At 39.6% G+C, this 24,295-nt stretch overlaps 1 protein-coding gene and 1 long non-coding RNA gene across 2 annotated transcripts in view; both read right to left on the reverse strand.

Moving 5' to 3' along the window:
- The window catches only part of LOC126386447 (uncharacterized), a 130,896-nt gene that overhangs the window by 27,926 nt on the left and 78,675 nt on the right, over nt 1–24,295 (reverse strand). The gene's annotated exons all lie outside the window — the stretch shown is intronic.
- On the reverse strand, nt 14,593–21,309 carry elf3 (E74-like factor 3 (ets domain transcription factor, epithelial-specific)). Its single transcript, XM_050038791.1, has 9 exons — nt 21,062–21,309; nt 20,624–20,772; nt 19,629–19,862; nt 19,176–19,283; nt 18,940–19,086; nt 18,758–18,844; nt 18,532–18,651; nt 18,150–18,345; nt 14,593–17,590 (listed from the first exon to the last, which is right to left on the reverse strand). Exons 2-9 carry the CDS (start codon nt 20,763–20,765, stop codon nt 17,479–17,481), a joined length of 1,146 nt encoding a protein of 381 aa, XP_049894748.1. The 5' UTR covers nt 20,766–20,772; nt 21,062–21,309; the 3' UTR covers nt 14,593–17,478.

The following is a 24,295-nucleotide window of genomic DNA, read 5'->3' on the forward strand; positions in this document are numbered from 1 at the left end:
GTCTTAAGTCTAGTCTTAAATGTGGAGACGGTGTCTGCCTCCCGGACCGTAACAGGAAGATGATTCCACAGGGAGGAGCCTGATAGCTGAAGGCTCTAGCTCCTGATCTACTTTTGGAGACTTTAGGGACCACAAGTAACCCTGCGTCAGTAACCCTGTATCATACCCAGATGCAGAAAAAAGTCTCTTAACGTCATGGTAAGATCCCAACAGGAAGTCGGCCATTTTGTTTTGAATTTTTTCGTTACGGCGATTTCCACAACTTACATTTGAACGAACTTGTCCTACGGATTTCGTCCGATTGACTTCAAAGTTGGTACAGATCATCCTGAGAACATGCTGATCAAAGTTATTAAAAGCTATTCTCTATGTCAAGGGGTGTGGCCGCTAGGCCGTGACAAACTTTGGCGACTTTTCGTTTTCTTGCCATCGAATTTCGAACGGCTCTCCTGCCCACATACTTGATCTCGCAGCTTCAAACTTGCTTGATGATGGCGCCGCCCTGAACGCCCCGATATGTTAATATCCCACCTTACTCATAGCGCCCCCCGGTGGTAACAGGAAGTGACCAGTATTTACTTTAACATGTACTATGGCCACAAACTTGACCGCATCAACTTCATTTCACTTTTAATGCATGCAGAACAAGTTGGTGAAGCTACCTTATGGACGCTGTGAAGCTACGTCTAATGGTGTCCATGTGGCGGCGTGGCGACTATCGATCCCTCGCCACTCAATACGTCTGGCAATTTGATGGCTTCAATGACCTCATCTCCTCATGAAAATTGATACACAGGTCAAGAATGGCAAACTCTTACATCTGATAGGGACGTCACCCATAGGGAGGACAAAATGCCTCTATAGTGCCCCCTTGAAATTTTCAAAAAACCCTCCCCATGGGGTTTCTTTTGGAGTTGTAACATGAAAATTGGTACACATGTGTATGTTATCCAGACGCACATAAAAGTCTCTGGCACAAATGGTCTGCTCCAAACAGGAAGTCGGCCATTTTGATTTTGACTTGTCATTTTGGCGTGATTTCCATATGTTGTATTTTAACGAACTAGTCCTCGGGATTTCATCCAATCGGCTTCAAATTTTTTGAGATCATCCAGAGACCATGCTGATCAAAAGTTATTAAAAGCTTTTCTCTATGTCAAGGGGTGTGGCCGCTATGTCGCCTCCCTCACCACCAAATACGTTTGGCTTTTTGTTGGCTTCAGCGACCTCATATCCTCATGAAAATTGATACACAGGTCAAGAATGGCAAGCTCTTACATCTGATAGGGGCGTCGCCCATGGGGGGGACAAAATACCTCTCTAGCGCCCCCTTGAATTTTTCAAACACCCCTCCCCTTAGGGTTTTTTTGGAGTTGGAACATGAAAATTGGTACACGTGTATGTTGTCCAGACGCACATAAAAGTCTCTGGCACCAATGGTCTACTCAATCAATCAATCAATCAATCAATCAATTTTATTTATAAAGCCCAATATCACAAATCACAATTTGCCTCAGAGGGCTTTACAGCATATGAAATCCCTCTGTCCTTTGGACCTTCACAGTGGATAAGAAAAACTCCCCCCAAAAACCCTTTAATGAGGAAAAAAAATGGGAGAAACCTCAGGAAGATCAACTGAGGAGGGATCCCTCTTCCAGGACGGACAGACGTGCAATAGATGTAGTACAGAACAGATCAACATAATAAATTTACAGTAATCCATATGACAAAATGATACATAAAGAGAGACAGAGAGAGATGCAGGACAGCCAGTAATGACAGTAGCTTACAATAACATTCAAGTAATAATATTACAATAATAATTACGGCTATTGTGGTACAATATGTTGTAAGTATATATTAATATATGATAGTATATGTATGTGACAATAATCATATGTGTATAATAACAGTATAAGTATGACTAATAATAACAGCAGTACTAGGAGGCATCAGGCAGGACCACAGCAGCAGCACAACCATGTCACACGATCCAGGCACAGCTGCAATATGAGGTAACCTGCTACACAGTGGAGCACAAAGGCTCCGGAGAAGAAGCCGAGTTACACCAGGGCCACGCTGCCCGCGAAGCGCAGCGCACCGAAATTCTCGCGCGAGCCAGAGAAACAAATATAAAAACGTCGTCACAGAGCAACATCTTCAGACAACAACAATAACAAAAATTCCACACTATTAAGACACAACGACAACAATAAAATCACAATGTTAAGACACGACAATAACAACAAGATTACGAACCAGTGAATTATGAGCCTGTGTTTGACAATTTATGATTGATGGGTGCATGATTGGGTTGATTTTAGCCATGATTTTATCTTGGATTTAAAGCCAGTAAAGGTGCTACTCTCTCTGATCTCGCTTGGTACTGAGTTCCAGTAATTAGTGGCTCTGACAGAGAAGACTGATCTGCCAAACTCAGTATATCTGTGCTGTACTGCACAGTCACCTCTGCTGGTCGTTCTAGTTGTCCTCCTGTTGTCTGGACGTGGTGATATGAACTCCTTTAATGGAGGAGCAGCCAAGTCATTAATTACCCTATACACTAGGCTAACATCAGCAAGACACACAAAACTATCAAAAGTCAAGAGTTTATGCCTTTGTATGATGTTACAATGATGATAACTTGATGGCTTTTTGTCTAGTGCCTTGAGAGTTTGTTTATAGAGCGTTTGTAGTTGAGCAAGTGTAGTTTTTCCTGCTTGTGACCAGCTTGTGATGCAGTATGCAATATGTGAAAAAATCATTGAGTGCATATATAGTTTGGCGGCATCTAAGGGAAGCTGATTTCGGATATATCTAAAATTTCTTAGGTTGAATTTGACAGTATTACACACCTGCTTTATGTGTTTCTTAAAGGACAACTGTGAGTCAACAGTAATTCCCAAATATTTAAAATGTGACACAGTCTGGATCTTTTCCCCCTTTACAAGGATGTCTGGCTGATTTCCATTTTTTCTTATATAAAAGTACATGCATGCAGTTTTACTGATGTTTAGTGTCAGGCAAGACTCTGAAAGCCAAGTGGAAATTTTGGCCATTGCTGTTGTTAATTTGGCTGCCACTTCACATCTGTCTCTTCCATGTGCAAGGATAACCGTGTCATCCGCGTACATTTGAGTTTCAACGTCAGGACATACAAGTGGCAAGTCATTAACATATAAACTAAATAATAAAGGGCCTAAAATTGAGCCTTGCGGGACACCAACAGAGCAGTCAATGAATGACGACAGCTTATTCCCAACTCTGGTGCATAGTCTTCTCATAGTGAGGTAGGACTCCATCCATTTGATTACATCATCAGAGAAATTAAAATTTGATAACTTTGAAAGAAGAACATTATGGTTCACTGTGTCAAATGCTTTTTTCAAATCCAAGAAGACAACTCCTACAGCACTCCCACTGTCTAGTTTTGATTTGATTTTTTCAATAAAATAACAGGTAGCCATTTCGGTCGAATGTTTTTTTTCTGAAGCCAAATTGCATGGGATGAAGTAAGGCTTGTCCAGAGTTTAGAAAATCAGTTAGTTGCTCAGTTACCACTTTTTCTGCAATCTTTGATGCCACAGGCAAAATACTGATGGGCCTATAGTTAGCTACATCAGTTGGTTCACCTGCCTTAAGAATGGGAACCACGACTGCAGCCTTCCATGCAGCTGGAAAAATTGACTGTTTTATTGACAGATTAACCAGATGTGTAATGGGGGTGCTGAGGGAGTGAATATTGTTTTTTTTAGAAATGTTGAATCCCACTTAAATGTATCTTTTGCCTTTGATGACTTTAAAGTGCTTAGGATTTTGCAAATTTTGCTTTGGGGGACTTCAGTTATCTTAAAAATTGGTTTGGTAAAATCTGGTGCTGCTATTTCTTTAATTCTTGCACCAAATGTGTATGATAGATTCTGCACTGACTCAGTAAAATAAGTATTAAATGCAGAGGCAATTTTATTAAGATCATTGGTTAAAATTCCCTGAATTTTCAGTTCATGTCCCTTTCCCTGATTTTGCTTGCTGTCTTTCTTTGTTAGTTTATTAATATTCCTCCAAATCAATTTACTATTTCCTTTTCCTTTTTTGATAATATCCATGAAAAAGTTTGCCTTTGCTTTCTTTAGTTCATTCACTACTTTATTACGAAGGCTTATAAAAATGTGTCTGTCATTAAGTGATTTAGACTTCAGTGCTACTTTCAAAGCAAAATCACGTTTTTTCATCAAGTCCCACAGGTAGTCATTAAACCAGGGTAGATTACTCTTACGGCGTCCATTTTTAAACGTTTTGGTGTATTTTTCTTTAATTCTGTTTATTGCACCTGGGTCATTCCTCACTATTGGTAACATTCCAGTCCCTGGGACAGAGCCCCTCATATCTTACTTTACATAAACCAAATTTTTAATATGAAAGACATTTTATTACAGATAGAGGTCTCCCATGTAATATTAACACAGAATATTGCCTGAAAAAAAATGTATATTTATATTTATATACCTCTTTTTAGGCACAAACACGTGTTTTTACCATGTCCCCAAGGCAACTTTTCATATTTCAATGAAGAATATTTCATTAAAATAATAAATAATTACAAAAATATCTTTATTATTGTATATATCAAGATTAAATAATTAAAATTCTAAATATATGTTTGTGGCTATATCACTGTTATTTAGGTGTTCCATTGAATTTACTGAGTGTCCCCCGAATTGCGTTCCACCCTGTTACATTGTGGTTTTTAGCCTGCCAAACCAAGTAAAACTACAATTCCCATGATGCAACACGCAGGAACTGGAAGCACCCTTTTGGCGGGAAATTTGAAGGAGAAGTCAGAGGTAAGAATCAACATCTCTTGCCGTTTTTGCATGTTTTATAGTGTAAATCCACATGGGGGGTATGTGGATATAATGAAAACGTTCAATAAATACCAAGTTCTTTTAAAAAGGCTAATCATTGTTGGTAATTCCACCCTGTTACGGTACTTTCCACCCTGTTGTGCTTGTTTCCACCCTGTTACACACAGTTTCTTTTAAAATGATCTAAAAACAATGGTATTTTTTCGGAATGTTCTTATGTTAATTTGCAGTCCTGAAAGAGACAATGAGAATACATGTGTTTTATTGTGCACATATCTATTTATCTTGAGCATTTTGGCTAAATTGGGTGTGCACATGTACATTTTCTAAACAAAAAGCCTATATTCTACACAATAATTTCTGTATCTTCATTATTCAAATTTAAAAAACATATGTTATGAAATAAGGGACACATAAGGTATAAGTGTTGATAAATATTGTTGAATATTTACATTATTAACATTTAGCAATACTTATGTATATGTCTGTAACAGGGTGGAACTCTAGCACGATCCATGTCTCAGCAATCCATCCATAATTATTATCATTTAAGTGCCTGAGCTCTAAAAATACAAATTCCTCAAGGTTAAACATGTCTTCTACCTGATGACATGTTAAAAACGTCAAAAATTCACAATATTAATATCAAAACTTAACACCTTAAAAAGTTACCAATAGCGAGGAATGACCCACCTATAAAGGATTCACAAGAGGCCTCTATATCATCTGTGAGTAAAACATCACTCCAATCAGTTTGACTTAGTTCTTCCTTAAATGCATTCATGTCTTGTTTCCTTATTCCATATGAGTATTTAATTATCTCTTGTTGGTAAATAAACCTGTTTTTTGTTAATTTCCTTGCAATAAGAGTCATATTGTGATCTGACAAACCAGTGAGGAGATTATAAGATTTAATGATTCTCTCAGGCTTATTACTGAAAATGAGATCAATTTGTGTTTTGGAGACATTTGTTATTCTTGTGGGTCCATCTATTAATTGAGTCAGTTCAAATTGGTTTGTAAGTGCTTTTAGCTTCTTTCTAGTTGCCTTTTCAGTCCAGTTTACATTAAAATCGCCAAGAACTATATATTCTTTCTTTGTATCCAATTCTTTAAGCAGGTTCTTGAAATGCTCATAAAACGTGACGTCAGATGACGGTGGTCTATACACGCCAATCACATTAAACGACATCTGCTGAGACAGAGTGATAGTAACGGCAATACATTCAATTTCATTTGCACATATTAGATCGATTTGTTTACATTTAATGTCCTCTCTCACGTACATAAGCAGTCCGCCGCCTCTTCCTTTATGTCTGTCTTTTCTGAAAACCTTGCAGCCAGGCATTGTGAAAGAAGCTACAGGCGATGATTTGGTTAGCCATGTTTCAGACAGACAGAGGAAGTCCAAATTTGAGTCGGTAAACAGTTTTTCGAGTTGTTCAGTTTTTGCCTTTACGCTACGAATGTTCAGATGGCCTCCAAGAAGACCTTTCAGTTTTGCGCGTGGGTCCCAAATGATTTTGGAGTGCTGAACAGTTTGAAAGAGACCGGTGTTGAAGTATTTTGTGATCGCCGGATTTCAACATGAATATCCCTGATGTTGACCCGTGTTACCTGGATTAGCGGGTGTCCCAGCTGGAGGCTGCAGATCTTGCGCAGAAACAGGCCCCAGGTTCAACTGCACGTCGCCGGCAAGGAGGAGGGTAGTCACCAGGTAGGCGAGCAGCTTTCTGTATAAACGTGAAGCTTTATCTCTCGCAGTGTTGGTTTGTTCACATGGTGCAGTTGCTCGCCCATCTCGTAGTATTGCAGTGTAGAGAATTAATTGGCTCCATTTATTGTGTATGACAGGTTGCACTGGTGGTAGTGCAGTGTCTTGCGAGTTCATCAGCTGATTGATCCCGCAACTGCGGACCGAGAGGATCAGCAGCATTACAATGTAGATTAAAAGTGCCGATCGCTGTATAAAGTCCTCAAACCTCGGTCCATGTTTGGCTTTTGTAGTATGGATGAGATCATGGCATTTCTCAGCTGGTTTTAACAGTGCAGATGAGCACAAGGATGAAAGTTTGGTGAGCGCGTCTGCGGCTCCTGCCAGACCGTCAGCCAGCTCCGCCATTGTTCCTAGGTACGCTAGGTCACTCAGTAAAAGCAAACAAAGACACGACACGGACGATATTACTCACCCGACTGAAAGCTGTCCATCAGCTCCTGCAGGCCTGGGGCTTTTTTCCAGTTCATCTCAGGAACATGAAAAAAAGTTTCAATCACGCTAGGATTAGTGATTGCTGCAAAATTTTCATTTCTTGTGATGCACTCTCTGCGGCGGTTTTCCTCCTGATGATATATCTCCCCAACGATGGTAGCACCGAATCCCATTCTGTGCAGCAAAATGGGAGCGGAGGATTCAGCCTCTCTTCTCGCCTGCTCAGCATGCAACACATGGAGTTCCTCATCTGTGTACTCCGGCTCAAACAGGTATGGTTCTGGATCTGTGTCCGCTACAAGAAACTCTTCAAAATCGCGTTCAAAGTCGTCTCCCAAATCGTCGGAGTATTCTTTTATGTGAAGATACAGTGAAGACATAACATAATCCTAACACAGCAAAGCTGTTACCTGCAGCCTTCGCTTGCAAAACTAACGCTACTAACGTTAGGTCAGTCCAAGTAATTAGTGGAAACATGCTAACATGCTAACGTTACACACAAATTAGTAGTAAAGTAAGACCTGTTCATAAATGTTTTGGTGTAGCTCTGGATTTCTTATAAACTGAGGACAAGTGCCTGCTGTATTTTTGTGTTCATGGTCACAGTCACAGATAATTTTAGATGATGCTCCTTCGTTATCCGCCATAACATCAAAAGTACAACCAAGTCCTCATAGATACATCTCTGGTAAAACTGTTAGGTGTTATGTGTTCAGCAATGCCCGTTGCTTACTGCTTACTCGAAGAACACTGTAAATGTAACGGAGTTAATGTTTTAATGATCTCACTTGCCTTTAATAACTATGTTGGTCATCCTTGGAGGTACACTGCTTTTGATTTATAAATATTTCGTCTGCCTGTACAATGTGTGTTGTTTTCGTATTGTGATGGGGAGCTGCAAATTCGTATTGTCTGACAGTAATTGAATGCCACATTGACCGGCCCCTGCAGGCTTCACGGGTGCACCCCGTTAGTAAACAACAGTCTGCAGAGCATCATAGCATGGTAGGTCAAGTTTTACCGAGCTCCGTAATATTTATTTTAACGGGTTTTACAGGAAGAGTGTTTTATTTTATGTGTCATTTTATTGCAGTGTCACCTGTGTCTTGCTGGGCTGTGGGAGCTAACTGACCTATGTTATTCGATTTGTCTACCAGGTAACAGTATTTTTATTGTTGTTGTAACTTTGGTTAGCATGCGTTAGTTAGCATGAACAGTCTGCAGAGCATCGTAGCATGTGTCACCTGTGTCTTGCTGGGCTGTGGGGGCTAACTGACCTATGTTATTCGATTTGTCTACCAGCTGTGACCGAATAAAAATACGTCGGAGTCGTCAATGATTGTCCATGTCGTCTATACACAACGCATGAGAGTACAACCCGCTACATAAACACGGCTCCTTCTTCTGTGGTTTAATCGCTGCGGGCCGCTGCGGGCGAGCAGAATCACTTCCGCCTCGGGTGCCGTATTCTGGTTTGCTGACTTCCGCTGTGTGTCCAACCCGAGCCAGGCTACGCTAAATAGCCATATAGAGAAAGGCTTTTTTGTCGCTGTTGGGTTCAAATAAATATGCGGATCTTCAAGGGGGGGTGATACGAACTAGGGGCAGTTTTATTAATGGTAAAAAGTTCCGCACAGCTGCTTTAAATTAATAATATTTATTATGTAATAAAAGTTGGTAAAAGTGTTATTTTATGTTTCCTGCTTACAGTCAGAATTAAGCTGCCTGTTATATTGTGTATTTAGTAGGCATTATGGTCATAATTCTGACTAGAATTAAACGGTCCATGGCTGCAGTTAACAATGAATAACCTAGAGACAGTGAATCTGCCTGTCTGTGTGTCTTAAACTGATTTATTTTAGCTTTGAAGTGACTTTTAAGCTATCTGCTTGGACATCAGTTGTTTTATTTTTGTTTTTATTTATCTCCTTTAATCGGACATTATCTTTTAATCACTGGATGTCCAAGCATTAGGGGTTTTAACAGCCAGACACTGTCCGGCCTGCTTGACAGGTGGGAAAACTTCCGCCAGCTGACAGCACAGCGATACATCTATGGCTACATCTATACACCCCGATGTGGACCCCCAGCTTGTAAAAGCAGACAAAAAGATTAGCTACACATCATTTGAGCATCATGCCTTTGTTTTTAGCAGTCCTCCTATTCTTTGCATCACAGTTTCTTTGCATCACAGTTTACAGACCACCCCACCATTCCACCTCTTTTATCAGTGAATTCTCAGAATTCTTAACAATCAAACACACCACCTATAACAGAATTTTAATAACTGGTGATTTTAATTTACATGTTGATAATACATGCTGATCCAATGTCCAGAGAATTTTTAAACCTTTTAACCTGCATGGATTTTAAACAACACGTCACACAGCCAACTCACAACAGAGGACACACCCTGGACCTGGTCATAACCTATGGCCTGTCCACTGGTGTGTCCTCTGTTGTTGACCTGGCTGTGTCTGACCACTACTGTGTGTATTTTAACATCACCAGTTTTAGCCATCAGGAGGCCCCGGTGAGAATGGTGAGGAAATACTACCTAACTTCTGAAGTGACTGCAAATTTTATCGAGATTTTACAGAGCACTCCTGCTGAAATTTTACCTGCACCCTTTCATTTTATAGTGGACAATTTTTACAGTAAATTGAAGTCAACACTTGACTCAGTGGCTCCACTTTTAACCAAAACAATAAAAACAAAACCTACACCCCCATGGAGAAATGATAATATCAAAAAACCGAAAAGAAGTGCAGAGAGGAGGTGGAGAAAAAACAAATTGACAGTTCATTATGAAATATTACGCGATCAGCTCAAATCCTACAATAAAACAGTCAAACAGGCAAGAATATCCCACTTTTCAAAACTCATTTCCAATCATAAAAACAACCCCAAATTCCTTTTCTCCACCTTCAATCTTTTAACCAACACCAATTTTAATAAACCATCCAAGATATCAACAGACGCCCTCTGCGAGGACTTTGCAGACCACTTCAGAAGTAAAATCGATGATATCAGATCCAGTCTTTTATCTCAACAGAATGTAATTTTTAACACCCCTGAACAGTTGCTTTTACCTGAGGAAAAGCTGGAGAGTTTTGCCCTGGTTGATGCAAGGACACCTGGTCGAGACAACCTGCCTTTTAGATCCGATTCCCACATCACTTTTAAAAACATTTTTTGGATTCTTTGAGGAACAGATTTTAAACATAGTAAATTACTCTCTTCAGGCGGGTGTCTTCCCTGCTGCCTTCAAAACGGCAGTGGTGAAGCCCTTCTGAAGAAGAGTAATTTAGATCCCAACATTTTAATAATTACCGACCTGTATCCAACTGAAAAACTGGTTTTAGGATGAATCACAGTACCGAGACAGCCCTTTTAAAGATTTTAAATATCAGGTTTAATGCAGATTCACAAAAACTCACAGTCTTGGTACTACTGGATCTAAGCGCCGCCTTTGATACAGTAGATCACCACATTTTATTAAACAGACTCAGAAACCTGGTGGGCCTCTCTGGTACTGTTTTTAACTCTGAGCTCTTATCTCACAGATCGTTGTTTCTTTGTAAGAATAGATACATGTTCCTCCAGAACACATGAAATCAGGTGTGGGGTGCCCCAAGGGTCAATTTTAGGTCCAATTCTTTTTAATCTATACATGCTTCCCCTTGGAGGCATGGCATCAGCTTCCACAGTTACGCAGATGACACACAGCTGTACATCGCTGCGTCTCCTGATGACACAGGGCCAATTGATACCCTTTTTAACTATATTTTAGATATCAAGTCATGGATGGCAGTGAATTTCCTACAGCTCAGCCAGGACAAAACAGAGGTTTTAATTATTGGTCCTGAAGGCCAGAGAGAGAAACTTTTACCAAAACTACAAGATTTTAAACCTTCACAATGTGTGAAGAACCCGGGTGCCATTTTTGACTCTGAGCTTCATTTTATTCCACACATCAAAAATGTAACGATAGGTTTTTATCATCTTAAGAATATAGCCAGAGTCCGCCCGTTTCTCTCTCAGGCTAACACGGAGGTGCTGATGCATGCTTTTATCTCTTGGGGGGCGGGTTTTCAATGTGTATGTAGTATTTTTGTTGTATATTTTTATTCTGTGAAGCGCTTTGTGCTGCATTTTTAATGAAGTGAAGTGCTGAAGTTAAAGCATAAAGTTTGATTTGATTTGATTTGAATCTATTTCAGGGTGCATCTATAAATCACAAATGGGAACCTGTATGTGTGTGTGTGTGTGTGTGTGTTTGGTTTCATTCAACATAGTGGGATGGATGAGTGTGTGGTGCACAAAATGAAAGTGTAAGAGGTTAGTTTAATAAGTAACTCCAGAGAAGGGCATAATGACTCTCTGTGTTTATCCAGTGACAATATGCTGAGATCATAGCAGTAAAAATCCAGCCCTCCCTCCCTGTTTCATATTTTTTCTGGCACAGAGAGAGTGTTTCCAGTAAGCTACGTGCAAAACACACATTCTGGCCTTAGGCCACATCTACCTGCCAGACAGGTATGTTGACCTAGTAGGAGGAGTTGCTCTCACCTCACTTGTGCTCACTTGTGTGTGTGTGTGTGTGTGTGTGTGTGTGTGTGTGTGTGTGTGTGTGTGTGTGTTGGGAGTGCTCTGCTTAGCTAGTTAATTAACAGGACTAACAATGTGAGTGAGTATCAGGTGTGTTCTTGTTGGGAGGGCTCTCAGTTGAGTTAGATAAGCAATGACTGGAAGATTAATAAATTCTTGGATCATGAATTTAGTGCAACAAAGAGACAAAACATGTTTGTGAGACTATTTGACACTTTTCACATGCTCTCATATCAGAACAAAATTTTCTCATGCAGAGAAAGTTTTATAACTTAAAACTTGTAGGTGTGTGTGTGTGTGTGTGTGTGTGTGTGTGTGCAGGTAGGGCACCCCTGGTCAAAGTTTAATTCACTGTGAGAAGTTAAGTAAGTAGAAGATGAACTGATTTCTAAAAGACACAAAGTTAAAGATGAAACATTTCTTCATTATTTTAAGCACGATTACCTCTTAATTTCAATCTTATCCAGTTTCAAAATAACAAAAAATGAAAAAGGCCTCAAGCAAAAGTTTGGACACCCTACATGATCAGTACTTAGTAATGTCCCCTTTGGCAAATATCACAGCTTCTAAACAGTTTTTTGTAACCAGCAAATAGTCTTTCAATTCTTGTTTGGGGGATTTTCACCCATTCTTCATTGCAAAAAGGCTTCTAGTTCTGTGAGATTCTTGGGCCGTCTTCAAGCACTGCTCTTTTGAGGTCTGTCCACAGATTTTTAATGATGTTTAGGTGGGGATACTGTGAGGGCCATGGCAAAATCTTAAGCATGTGCCTCTTGAGGTCGTCCATTGTGTGTGTTTAGGACCATTGTCCAGTTGTAGAAGCATTCATCATCAGCGTTTTAATAGATGGTGTGATATTTGCTTCCAGAGTTTGCTGCAATTTAACTGATTCCATTTTTCCCCTCTACTTGTGAAATGTTCCCCATGCCACTGGCTGCAACACAAGCCCAAAGCATTTTCTATCCACACCCGTGTTTAACAGGTGTTCTTTTCATGATATTCTCCAAACATACCTTTGCTCATTGTGTCCAAAAAGTTCTATTTTAACTTCATCAGTCAACAGGACTTGTTTCCAAAAAGCATCAGGCCTGTTTGGATGCTCTTTTGCAAACTAATGACGCTGAATTTTGTGGTGAGCACAGGAAAGGTTTTCTTCTGATGACTCTTCCATGAATGTCATATTTGTGTTGGTGTCACTGTACAGCAGAACAATACACCACCACTCCAGAGGCTGCTAAATCTTCTTGCATGTCTTTTGCAGTCATGCAAGGGTTTTGATTTGTCTGTTTGCCTGTTTTAAATTACATTACAATTACATTATATTACAATTGCAAAACACTTTGCTATCTCCTTATAGTCTTCTCCTGCTTTGTGGGCATCAGTTATTTTAATTTTCAGAGTGCTAGGCAGCTGTTTAGAGGAGCCCATGGCTGCTGATTGTTGGGACAAGGTTTTAGGAGTCAGAGTATTTATAAAGATTTGAAATTTGCATCACTTGGCCTTTGCATCTTGCTCAGATGTTGAAAAGCATGTTTCATCTTTAACTTCATGCCTTTCAGAGATCAGTTTATCTGTTACTTATTTAACTATTCACAGTAAACGAAATTTTGAAGAGGGGTGCCCAAACTTTTGCATGCCACTGTACATACTGTATTACTACATACTGTACTACTATAATGTGTGAACCTTTCAGAAAGGTGCCGGTGACATCACTGCTGCTTCTTTAGCTGGTGTACTGTCTAACCGTCAACAAAGACAGAAAAGCTAATTTTTTTGGGAGCAGATCGGCCGGTGGAATGCTATTTTAAAAGATCAGATTCCAATAATGTGAATGCTAAATCAACAGTCACAGAACAATAATGATTTTTTGTTTTAAAAGGCAGAAAACAAGTGAAATATATTGTTGGGGGAACATTTTGGTGATATGTTAGGTATGAAGACTTTTGTGACTTACCAGTGGTGTTCACATTTTCTCATTATGTTAATAGAAAACAATTCATTCAGCATTGCATTTCCCTCAAAATTCTGTTTTCCATTTCAAATGAGTCTTATATGACCATCATAATAGGAGATGGGGCTGGATAAAAATGTCATTGACAAAAGACAGGACTCAATAGTGGCAGTAGTTAGAACTAACACAAGTTCTTATACAACAGAAAAGCCATCTAGATGTTATCATGCCTTGTCACTTCCAACAGGCCAGACCATCAAGCTGATACCATAAACCACCATCTGCCAGTCTCAGCTGGAAGAAGCATGTAAACCACAAAGCTCATTTTTGCTGCTAAGTGTTGAAAATCTAACAATGGTGGATTGAAAGTGTCTCTACAATCAGAGGTATCACACAGCTCCACAGGCCACGATTAAGTCTTCCATCATAATGTCATTACACACGCACACGCACGCACGCACACACACACACACACACACATTGCATTTGCACAATCTTTTACTCATCCATATCGACTTTAACACAAAAGAGACATGTTACATGGTTCATTTGAAAGCTTTGGGTGGCAGTAGCTGACCCCATAGGGACTTGGGTTGGGAACCGGAGGGTCACCTGTTCAAGTCCCTGTCCGGACCAAATACAGAGCGTGGACTGGTGGCTGGAGAGGTGCCAGTTCACCTCCTGGGCACTGCCGAGGTGCCCTTGAGTAAGGCACCAAACCCCCCAATTTCGGACCTGTGTGTTAATGACAATAGGGTGAAAAAATTGAATTTCCCCTCAGGGGTATTAAGTATATAAAATTTAAAAAATTAAATAAAAAAACACAAAATAAAATAATTTAAATAAATTAAGATTTAATGAAAGTGTTGGGTTGTATCATGGCACCAGGTGTGCAGGTTAAAAGGTGATATTGTGAAACACTGTCAATTTGTGTAGCCATTCCAGTTAACAGTTCTTACAAGTTTTAATGGCACCACACTGGTTAAGTCTACAGTATGGATCAGTATGAGGCCCTGTTTTCGTACTGACATTGCTTTAGTGATGTTGTTGTTGCTTCTTTCTTTTCTGCACTCTCACTTGAAGTGCAGGTAATGAAGCCAGTCAAACACAGTGTGTCCTGATGTATGATAAAGGTGATCGTTATGACTGTCATCATGCACAGTGTGATATCTATTCACTTCAGCTAATTTATTCATTCACTGTAACCAGTTAAAGATAATTCTGTCCAGCCCTGTTGAAGCCCTGCTATTCATTGACATAGAGAATAGGTTCACATTAAATTTGTTTGTGAATTCAAATTTTGAACGTTTCAGATACACTGAAGAAAAAACAATCAAATGTGCCCCTTAATGTATTTTTTAGTTCATTTTTTAAACTTCGCAGCAATACTTTTAACTGACAATACAAGTTACAATCACTGTTATTAAATCACATTTCAACTTGTCATCTGATCCTGATCCCTGCAGTTATGGTGACAGCTATGACCATACAGCCTGTGGGTTGACAAATGAAGCTGAGGTGAGGTAGCACCTAGCAGTAAATAATTAGCAAACCCACCATAGCAAACTCGGTTTTACAGCTGGAGTGAAGATACTAATATCATAATAAAGTAGACAGCCTAAGGCATTCATTAGTAAAAATCATGTCATGCTATCTTAATGGTAAGGGGCTAAATAATGCACCAAAGTTAGGCGAAATTTTGGCGAGGGGAAAGGGGCATTGCCATTTTTCAAAATGGTTTATTTCTGCATACTAGGATTCTTAAACAAGTCTTGGAATTGCATATATTAACACATGATAAACACTAGATTTGAAAAATGGAAATGAAGTGCAGAGTTTCTAATTTGCTCATGATTTGATCCTATGATTTAATGCCTTGCAATTTCTTGGATCAGTATTTTATTTTACTGTTTTCTCTGCTCTTTTTGTTAAGGTAAACCGATTGTAACCACCAGAGTCTTATTTGAAATATTTTTTTCCTCTGAATGTTGAAGTAACTTTCTTGGCGTTTTGTGTTTTGTAATCCTATCGTGTATATGTATGCAGAACAGAGCATGGTCTGGATGTGTTTATAACACTGAATTTGGAAATGGTTGTTAGAGACACCATCCCTGTCACTACTAGAGCTTATTTGAAATTGCCTGTGTTTGTATAAAGAGCTTAAAGTGGGTGGGTGGTGGTGGTGGTGGTGGTGGTGCTAGATGCAGTGTGGATGAAGGGATTCAATTTGGAAAATGTTGTCTCCCTTTGTCCCAATGTTGTTTTTAATGTAATTCAAGGCTTGTCCCTACCCAACTAATAATTGCAGTCCTAATTACCAAGTTGGTGCACTCATTAATCTTTCAGTAACTGAAGTCCCACTCAGAGCAAGAAGGACGTCAGCTGCAAATGTATAATATTCTCTCCCTCCTGTGATTTCATATTGGCTAAATACCCATCAGAATGAAGAGGATATTTTAGAGGAGTACTGCAGACAATAAGTGGGTGATAATTGTTTAGCATTGTTTAAGTTTAACACTCAGAGTTGCACTTCATTATCACATCTTCCAACCTTCATGATGGTTACAGATATACCAATAAGATCCCTGAGTTCAGTTTTAAAAATGAATCTCAAAACAGCAAGTACACATTAAAATGCATTTCTGTAAAAAAGAAAAAAAGAAAAGGAAAAAAGCAATTATTTAAGAGATATTATAGATATAATGAGATGTATTTTACAGGTATACACATTTATCAGTATAAAGTGGAAGACAGCAAAGTGGACTAAAGAAATACTTTACTCCCAATTTTCAACCAGTGTGGGGAGTGTATGCTGATGAACAGTGTTTGGCATCCCCCCCTTCCTCAGCGGCAGGAATTCCCTGCCCTTGTCATGAGCAACAATATGTCATTTCACATCATTGCTGACATGTTCCATCTGGCAGATTTTGGCTGATGGACAGGCGGGGACCTCCGGGAGCTGGCAGCACACGGGGTACCTTAACAATGTTAATGTCGGTTGAAAATCAGCAAAGTATCTCTTTAATCACATTAACAAATAAAAAAATTCACACAACATGCAGCTGATATCTGACTGATTTATACAAACACTTTTTACACGTGATGATCATATATGAGACGTGATATAGTTACTCCTTTGTACTTTGTATAAACACACTTTAAAATAAGTGATACTGATAGACATGTAGTGCACATCATTACTGTATTAATGTGAAGTTGTATCACTATTTCACCCTAATTCTATCATTGTCCTTCACATTGAGTTCACCAGCAGAGGACTTTTCCAAATTTGATCCATAAGTGATTGGAAAACTGATAGTGAAAGTTATACCCTTTCATAACAAGAAAGTAATATAAAAGTAAGAAAAAGAAGGATACATTCCAGACATTTGAGCACCACAGTACAGTCATTAATGCCCATATACTAAAAAAAACATAGTGACAGATGAGGATGAGCCAGTCCTGCATCACTACACTAACTTCAGCTCAAAACAAACAGCAGAGTGAATTCTGTACATTTGTAAATAGTTAGCCTTTTCAGCCTTTAGGTGCTTACAGCATCCAAAATGATGCCCACTTTGGTTACTGTGCATATAGTTAGGTTTCTGAAGTGACAATCAAAAGCATAAAACAGGTACAATATTAATATTGGTTCATAAAACCTACTAGAGCCAAAAACACTGGCTTACATTTTCTGCAACACCTTCCTTCTAAGAGGAAGTTAGTGTCTTAAACATCTGGGAAAGGAAGGATTTTTTTCAGACAGGCCACACAAGTATTTCTAGTTCTGAACTATTGCCTTGATTGGCATTTTGGCTTCTACGTGCTCGGTGACTGATGTCTCACATGCCCATGCCAATCTCTTCAATCTTCCAGCCACTGGAGTTCTTTCCAAATTTGTATACGAGCCTCCGGCCATCTACTCGCTCCAGGATCTCTCTCTTATAATAATACCTGAGGGAGGAGGAGGGTTAGTTAGTCCAGGCACAGAAAATGTGGTTCCCTTCATCATCTGCTGCACTTCACTCATTTAAAGCACTTGTTAGTAAATTAAAATGTAAAAAGTGGCCCCTAATCCTCTTTAAACATACTTTTTCCACTGGTGACCAGACCAGGATTGAAGGGGCACTTCACCAGTTTTACATGTCAAGATCAATTGATCAGTCACAGGGAGTATTAAATAGTTATAATGTCCTTCTGTGGCTGAAGAGGACCTTTGTCAGCTGACATCATCAGGGTTATTGTATCATGGCTCAGAGACTTTAAAGTTAGAGGAAAAGGCCTGTGATACAGAGTGGGGGTGTGGGAAATCACTGCAGAAGCCCTTTCATTTTGACCAAAGAAAGTAAATCTACACAATTTGTGATGACCGTCTGTGTTGTCACATCTCCTTATTTAACAGAAATGACACCTCTGACTTATTTCTGTTTTAGACCCAGCCACAATGTCATACAATTAAGGCAGATACAACTTAAAGTTGATGAAACAGCTGGGAATTCCTCCTCGATCTCACCTCATGGCACGGCTGAGTTTTTCATACGTCATGCTGCTGTTCTTCTTTTTCTGGCCCCACATCTGAGCCACAGCCTCAGACTTGAGAAACTTAAAGACACCCTCGCGACGGTCCTCCCACTTCATCAGGCCCTGGTTCCTCTCTGGGTGGATCAGAATGTCCCTGATGAACTCCCACAGGTGAGTGCCACGAGGCGCTGCAGACAAACAGTGGGTCATCATGAGCTAAATGTCTTTTTGTGTGTGCATGGATGTAGCACAGATATGCATCTGCACATTGATAAAGATGCAAAGTAGAATCTGTAAAACAGCTCAGCAGTGTTGATGTAAAGAAGCCTTTTGAACAGTATTTTACATGATGAATAACAGTATGCTGTCCTTACCATGCTTGTTTTTCTTTGGATTTTCATAAATGCTGCTGCTGTGCTCTCTGTTGGCTTTGGGAGGTCGCCCCCTGGGTCGCTTGAGTCGAGACTCTCCTTTCTCTGTTTTGATGTGCACCTCTGTCAACACAACGGTTAACTGTCAGGCGTTTATTTAAACTCAGTAGCACTGCTGAGACTGGAATGCAAAGAACCATACAAACCATGAGTTTTTTTGCTTACTCACTTGAAATCAGGGGGTAGGAGAACTCTGGGTCTGATTCACCACTGCCAGACTCAGGGGAGCTGAGGCTTGAGAAGTCAAACATGCCACCTGAAAAAAATATGAGACATCTTTCAGATATACTGCATTCTTAAGAAACTGAGAGGCAGAAGAGTTGAGCAAGATAACAAAGCTGAAATACTGACTGTTGGAGGAGGAGCTGTACTCGCTGTCAGACTGGTTATCAGACAGGCACTCGGTGTCTCCAAGAGGTGTCATGGGCTCTATGGTAAGACTAGTAAGATCATAATCATCCCTGTAGTCAAACTCCCTCTTGCTGATGGCCTCCTCAGCTGTGAATAGTAAGTAACATTGTTAGCCCTATGATTTCCACACAGTATTGATTTTATGTGCATATGTAACATCTCGATATAATATGTACCTTGGCCAATTCTAATGCTGCTGAGCAGAGGGAAGTTCAGGTTGTGCAGGAAGTTGTCCAGGAGCTGGCAGGTCTCATTCAGCTCTGGTCCTGACAGGCTCTGCAGCTCTGAGAAGAAGAGATAAGAAAATTTGTTGTTTCAGGCATAGCATTCATCCACGAGAAGAGAACTCCTGTACCAACAGAGGCCAAATCTATATGTTTTGACTGTATACATTTTAGGTTTATTGACATATAACTGGAAAATTTGACTTGAATAATCTGTCACAAAATAGGTCAGTTTTATTTTAATATGCTGTATTGATTTTGGTGCATAGTACTTTTAAACCCTGAACTTAATAAAATCTTTACACTGCAAGTACAACCCAGCACTCAAATGGCATGAACTACATATGGATGTATTGCAGCTCTAAAGTTCTACAATTCATTCTCACATGACAGATTGAGCTTTACCATATTTGGTCTTATGTTCCTGCAGACTCTGGTGGAGGTGCGGGGCAAGTTGCGGGCCGAAGACCTCGATCATCTGGTCCCGGGTCATCTGGCAGAGAGCAGGGCCATCCATGGTGCAGTAGGCCAGACTCAGGATGCTTGCATCAAACTTGGTGCTCTCTACATGGTCACTGATCCACTCCAGAACATTGTCTGCTGTCCAGCAGTGAGGGCTGATGTGCCTGTACCACTGACCTGCAGACAGAGAGGCAGGAATTACATGATATTGTATAGAGTGCAGAAGGTGTGTTTATAAAATGATCCCAGTAAGTGCTATACCTGCCCTGGCAAGCACGTTAGACATAGCCGAGACAGATTTAGAAACTATATTTTCATGTAAAATCATGATCTTGTTTCATACATTTTTGTAAATTCAGTTGTCTCTTTCAAACTACACCAAGACTATGTCAAAACTTGCTTCTTAAATTTACTTTCAAAACATGTAAATTTATTTGCATGTGTACATGCTCAGCTCGCAGTGATGTGGACTAATACCAGTCTGCATCATCGCCCACACTGGATTTGTGTCTCTAAGGTCAGACAAACAAAGCCCGAGCTGTTTCGTCTATGAGGTGATAGTATTTTTCTGTTCGACGGTTATGCCAAGTTAAACATTGACTGCCTGGTAAATGATTGAGCCAACGGTGTCTAAATGCGGTCAAAGCAAAGTTCAGTGAGCTAATGGTCCCACTGGCTGAAGTTTGAAAATAAAGGGTCATGTTTACTGTGAGATTAGTCTTCAGCTGAAACTGCCCACTGAACTCAGACTGGACTATAATGGTTAACAACGGCTTCACCGCCAAGACGCTTCAAGATTTGTTGGTGCTGCACTGGAATTTCTCAATTGTGGGATCAATAAAGGTGTATCTTATCTTATCTTATCACACAAACAACTGCTCTCTTAAAGCGATGATAAGACAAATGAGTGCTGCAGCAGCAGTTAAAAATCCTCTTACCGCTTATGTTGGAGCTGTAATTCTGCAGGGTGTTGATGCTGGGCAGCACACCAGGCTGCTGTGACAGGACATCAGGGATGCCAGTCTGATACATGGTGAGGTTAGCATGAGTCAGGATGCTGCTGAGGCAGGGAGATGACATGGAGACACTGCGAACCACAGAAGAAAATATCTGTATAAATCAATCAATCAATCAATCAATTTTATTTATAAAGCCCAATATCATAAATCACAATTTGCCTCACAGGGCTTTACAGCATACGACATCCCTCTGTCCTTATAAACACCAGTTAAAAAAACAGAGAAGAACAGCTTTTAATTCAAAGAGAAGTTAAGTGTAACAAACATGTTAACTTTTGTAGTATAATCAAAATCTGTACCATTTCTAAGCATGACCACTGTAATATTTCAATTAAATAGGTAACAAATATCTTTTACCTGATAACAGCAAGAGCCACAATATGATGCAAAGGAATTATGCTCCAGGACAATGCGCAGTATGAGCATGTATTGTGGAATTCCCACTGTTAAAGTATTAGTGCTCTCCTCTGGCTGTTCTCTATGTGACCTGTATGTCTGAGGAAGATTTACGTGTTTCTTCCTTTAACTACCTGTAACGCTTTATACTCCTGTAAAGGAGTGGAGAACGGACTCAGGTGAGTTCAGGGGAATTCCACCTGAAACTGGCCACGCCTCTTTCCCCTCTCCTCCTCCGCTTTCCCGAGAACTTGATCAACAAAACAAACCTGCTCTACTATTCTCTCTAGACTTTTTTTCCTTTCTCTTTCACACTATCAGCCAGCGTTGCCAGTCTATACATACAAATATAACCATACTTGTATTTATAGGTTTGCTTCATGTTATTAAGTTTCCTTTAACTGAAAATAAAAACAACAGTGCTGAAATGTTTTAAAATCTTTACTTTATTAATACATAAAAGCAGTTTGTAAAACCTGCAGTGGAGAATTATTTGCTTCAGTAAATGTTATATCAATTTTCATAGACTGAAAATCCATAACTCAATATTTGTACTACCTTTCTACCCAAAAATATACACAACAAAAATATAAAAGCTTTTCCAATTTAGTCTCTCATCTACCTCTCTTTCATTTTTCTTTTTCTTATTGTCTCAAGCGTTTTATTTTAAGTTTTTTGTCAGCAATTAACACAAGGTAAGAACTACATTGTACAGTTTAACTGTTTTGAACTGACTTGACTTTGTCATATTTCCATTACACAGCTGCCTTTCACCCCCACAGGGTAGGGGGTGGAGAGACTGTGGATGCCAGAAGTTTGCGGATGGTCACAATTTCTAAAAAAAATAGCCGCACACAGAGTGTGTGAAGAAAGCCCACTGTGTCAACATACAGTTTTATCAATCAACAGCTAAGCTTGAGAGTGACAAATAACCTTTATCAATCTGTCTTACCACACACACAGACACAGACACATACATATATGAATATATACATATATACATATACACACACAGTGAAAATAATTTTAAAGAAGTGCAGGTGTTCTGCATAGACAGCTGATTCGTCACACCCTGCATTTACACATTTGCATTTGCACTTCCATGCTCAGATGTACCTGAGGGGAGACTTAATTGAGAAACACACACAAAGACACAGGCAAAGATGAATAAATGAAATGTTGATACTTATTGTATCCTCACAGTGAGAAGGACAGTTTCAAGTTTCACAGAGAAAAATTCATTTTTCTATACTGCGGTAAATCTGTGAGACATCCTGTGGCTCACTGCTGGTACCTAGTGGTAGATCATCTTTCAGTCATTCAACTTTTATTTTAACATAGAAATACACTGAGACAGACACCTCATTTACAAAAATGCTCATAGCCACCAAGAACAAATATAAGACAAATGGTGATCAAAAGTAATAAAATGAAAAATAATAAAACTTAAAGACTAAAATATAGGTAGCAGAGTGGTGCAGCAATTAGCATTGTCACAGCAAGTGGGTTTGGGGATTCACAAAGCTGAGCCACCTCACGTCAGTTGGTTTGACTTTGTAATAAAAAAGAAAAAAAAAGTGAGACTAATCACACACTTGTTTGATCATTTCAGAATTTAATACTTGCACACTCAAAGTCCTGCCTTTTGCTCCATTTTCATTTCTCAGATGTCAATGAAACTTGCTTGCGTACAGGACCTGCCCTTTGCAAATACTTTCTGATTGATGGGGCCATGTTTTTTGACCAATCTTGCTCATTTATGGTTGGATTGTGTATCTCAGTCTCACAAGACTGTGTACCAAATTTGGAGTCAAAATCCAAAAAATTCTATTCATATTACTGAACTGAAAAAATAATCCATCAATCAATCCATCTTTGTTGTCCAAGAGACTTTTATTTGTAGAACACATTGAGATGTAGATGCGTTTAAGAATTCCTTCCATTCAGCACAGGACCAGATCATTCATCCTCTCAAAATTTTCAACTTTTTTTTGGCTGTTAATTATAGGACCACCATCACAGCCAAGTTTCATGTCTCTTGTCAAGCTCATAGTTAATTAAGCAAAGGTATGATATTAAATCAGCCGACCAATTTTATCGGCTGATATGGGCCTGTCATAGACATATCAGTATTGGGGCTTTTCTGATATGCGCTGATATAAAAATGTTTTTTACAGAACATACTATACAGTATACTTGGGGTGATTTAAATACGTATTATTATGTAGAGTTCGCTCTCAGCACTGCTATAACAGAGTGCATCACAACTGATCAGGGTTCTGCCATTTTGGGCTAGAACCCTTATACTAACAAACCCACGCAAACTCAATAGGGCTCTGCCCCAATGAAACCCAATGAAGCAATTAAAATTTAGAGCAAATTAAAGCTCAGGGCTCAACAATAAGGATTGCCCGATTGCCCGGGGCAAGTAAAACTCACAGTCGGGCATGTAAACTAACAACTCACTTGCCCGATCGGGCAAGTTGCTAAAAATAGTAAAAGTTAATAACTAATTGATAAAAATAAATGTATTTTAAAACGTGCTCTTCTGCTCTGATGCAGCGGTCTCTCTGCCTGAAGTCACAGGCACAGCTGTGTAATGTCCTGCCCACAGCCCCATTGATATTATTTTGCGCGACAGACGCTTCATATAATAACATAACAATATCCTATTTATGGTGTTATGCCATCGTGTCATTTCTGTCTCTACATGGTCACGCGTTAACAATTCTCCTCTGCTTTCTGTATCACGCACGGCGGAGTTCCACCACACACACAGGTGATCACGCTAGAGCGGCTCGGGCCGCATTTTCCTGACCAAACCTGACCCCGAGCCCGGTGCAGTTTGTCAACTGACAGAGTTATTGAAATGGACAGTGTGTAAATAGACAGACAAACTGACCGCTGACAGAGTTATTGAAATGGACAGTGTGTAAATAGACAGACAAACTGACCGCTGTTAAGCACAGACAAACACGCTGTGTTTGTCTGTGCGCGTAGCACGGCACTCATGCTAAGCTTGTGTTGCGTTCAGGCGTTGTCACGTAAATAACAACTTCCAACACTTAAATAGGTCATAGCGCAAAACAGCAGCATGTCATGTGACTTTTTACTTTATTATATTCAATAAAATTGTATGTTCCTAAATCTTGAGACACCTCATATGTAAGCTAGACAGACATTTCACCTGCTCAT

This window comes from Epinephelus moara, chromosome 24 (assembly GCF_006386435.1).
Source record: "Epinephelus moara isolate mb chromosome 24, YSFRI_EMoa_1.0, whole genome shotgun sequence".
In the NCBI taxonomy this organism is placed as follows: Eukaryota; Metazoa; Chordata; class Actinopteri; order Perciformes; family Serranidae; genus Epinephelus; species Epinephelus moara.

Coding starts and splice junctions, on each gene's coding strand:
- elf3 (XM_050038791.1), bottom strand. CDS start 20,765: ATGTCATCTCCCTGCCTCAGCAGCATCCTGACTCATGCTAACCTCACC. Junction 18,652..18,757: donor CTCCTACCCCCTGATTTCAA/GTGAGTAAGCAA, acceptor TTGTGTTGACAG/AGGTGCACATCAAAACAGAG. Junction 17,591..18,149: donor AAACTCAGCCGTGCCATGAG/GTGAGATCGAGG, acceptor CTCCTCCCTCAG/GTATTATTATAAGAGAGAGA.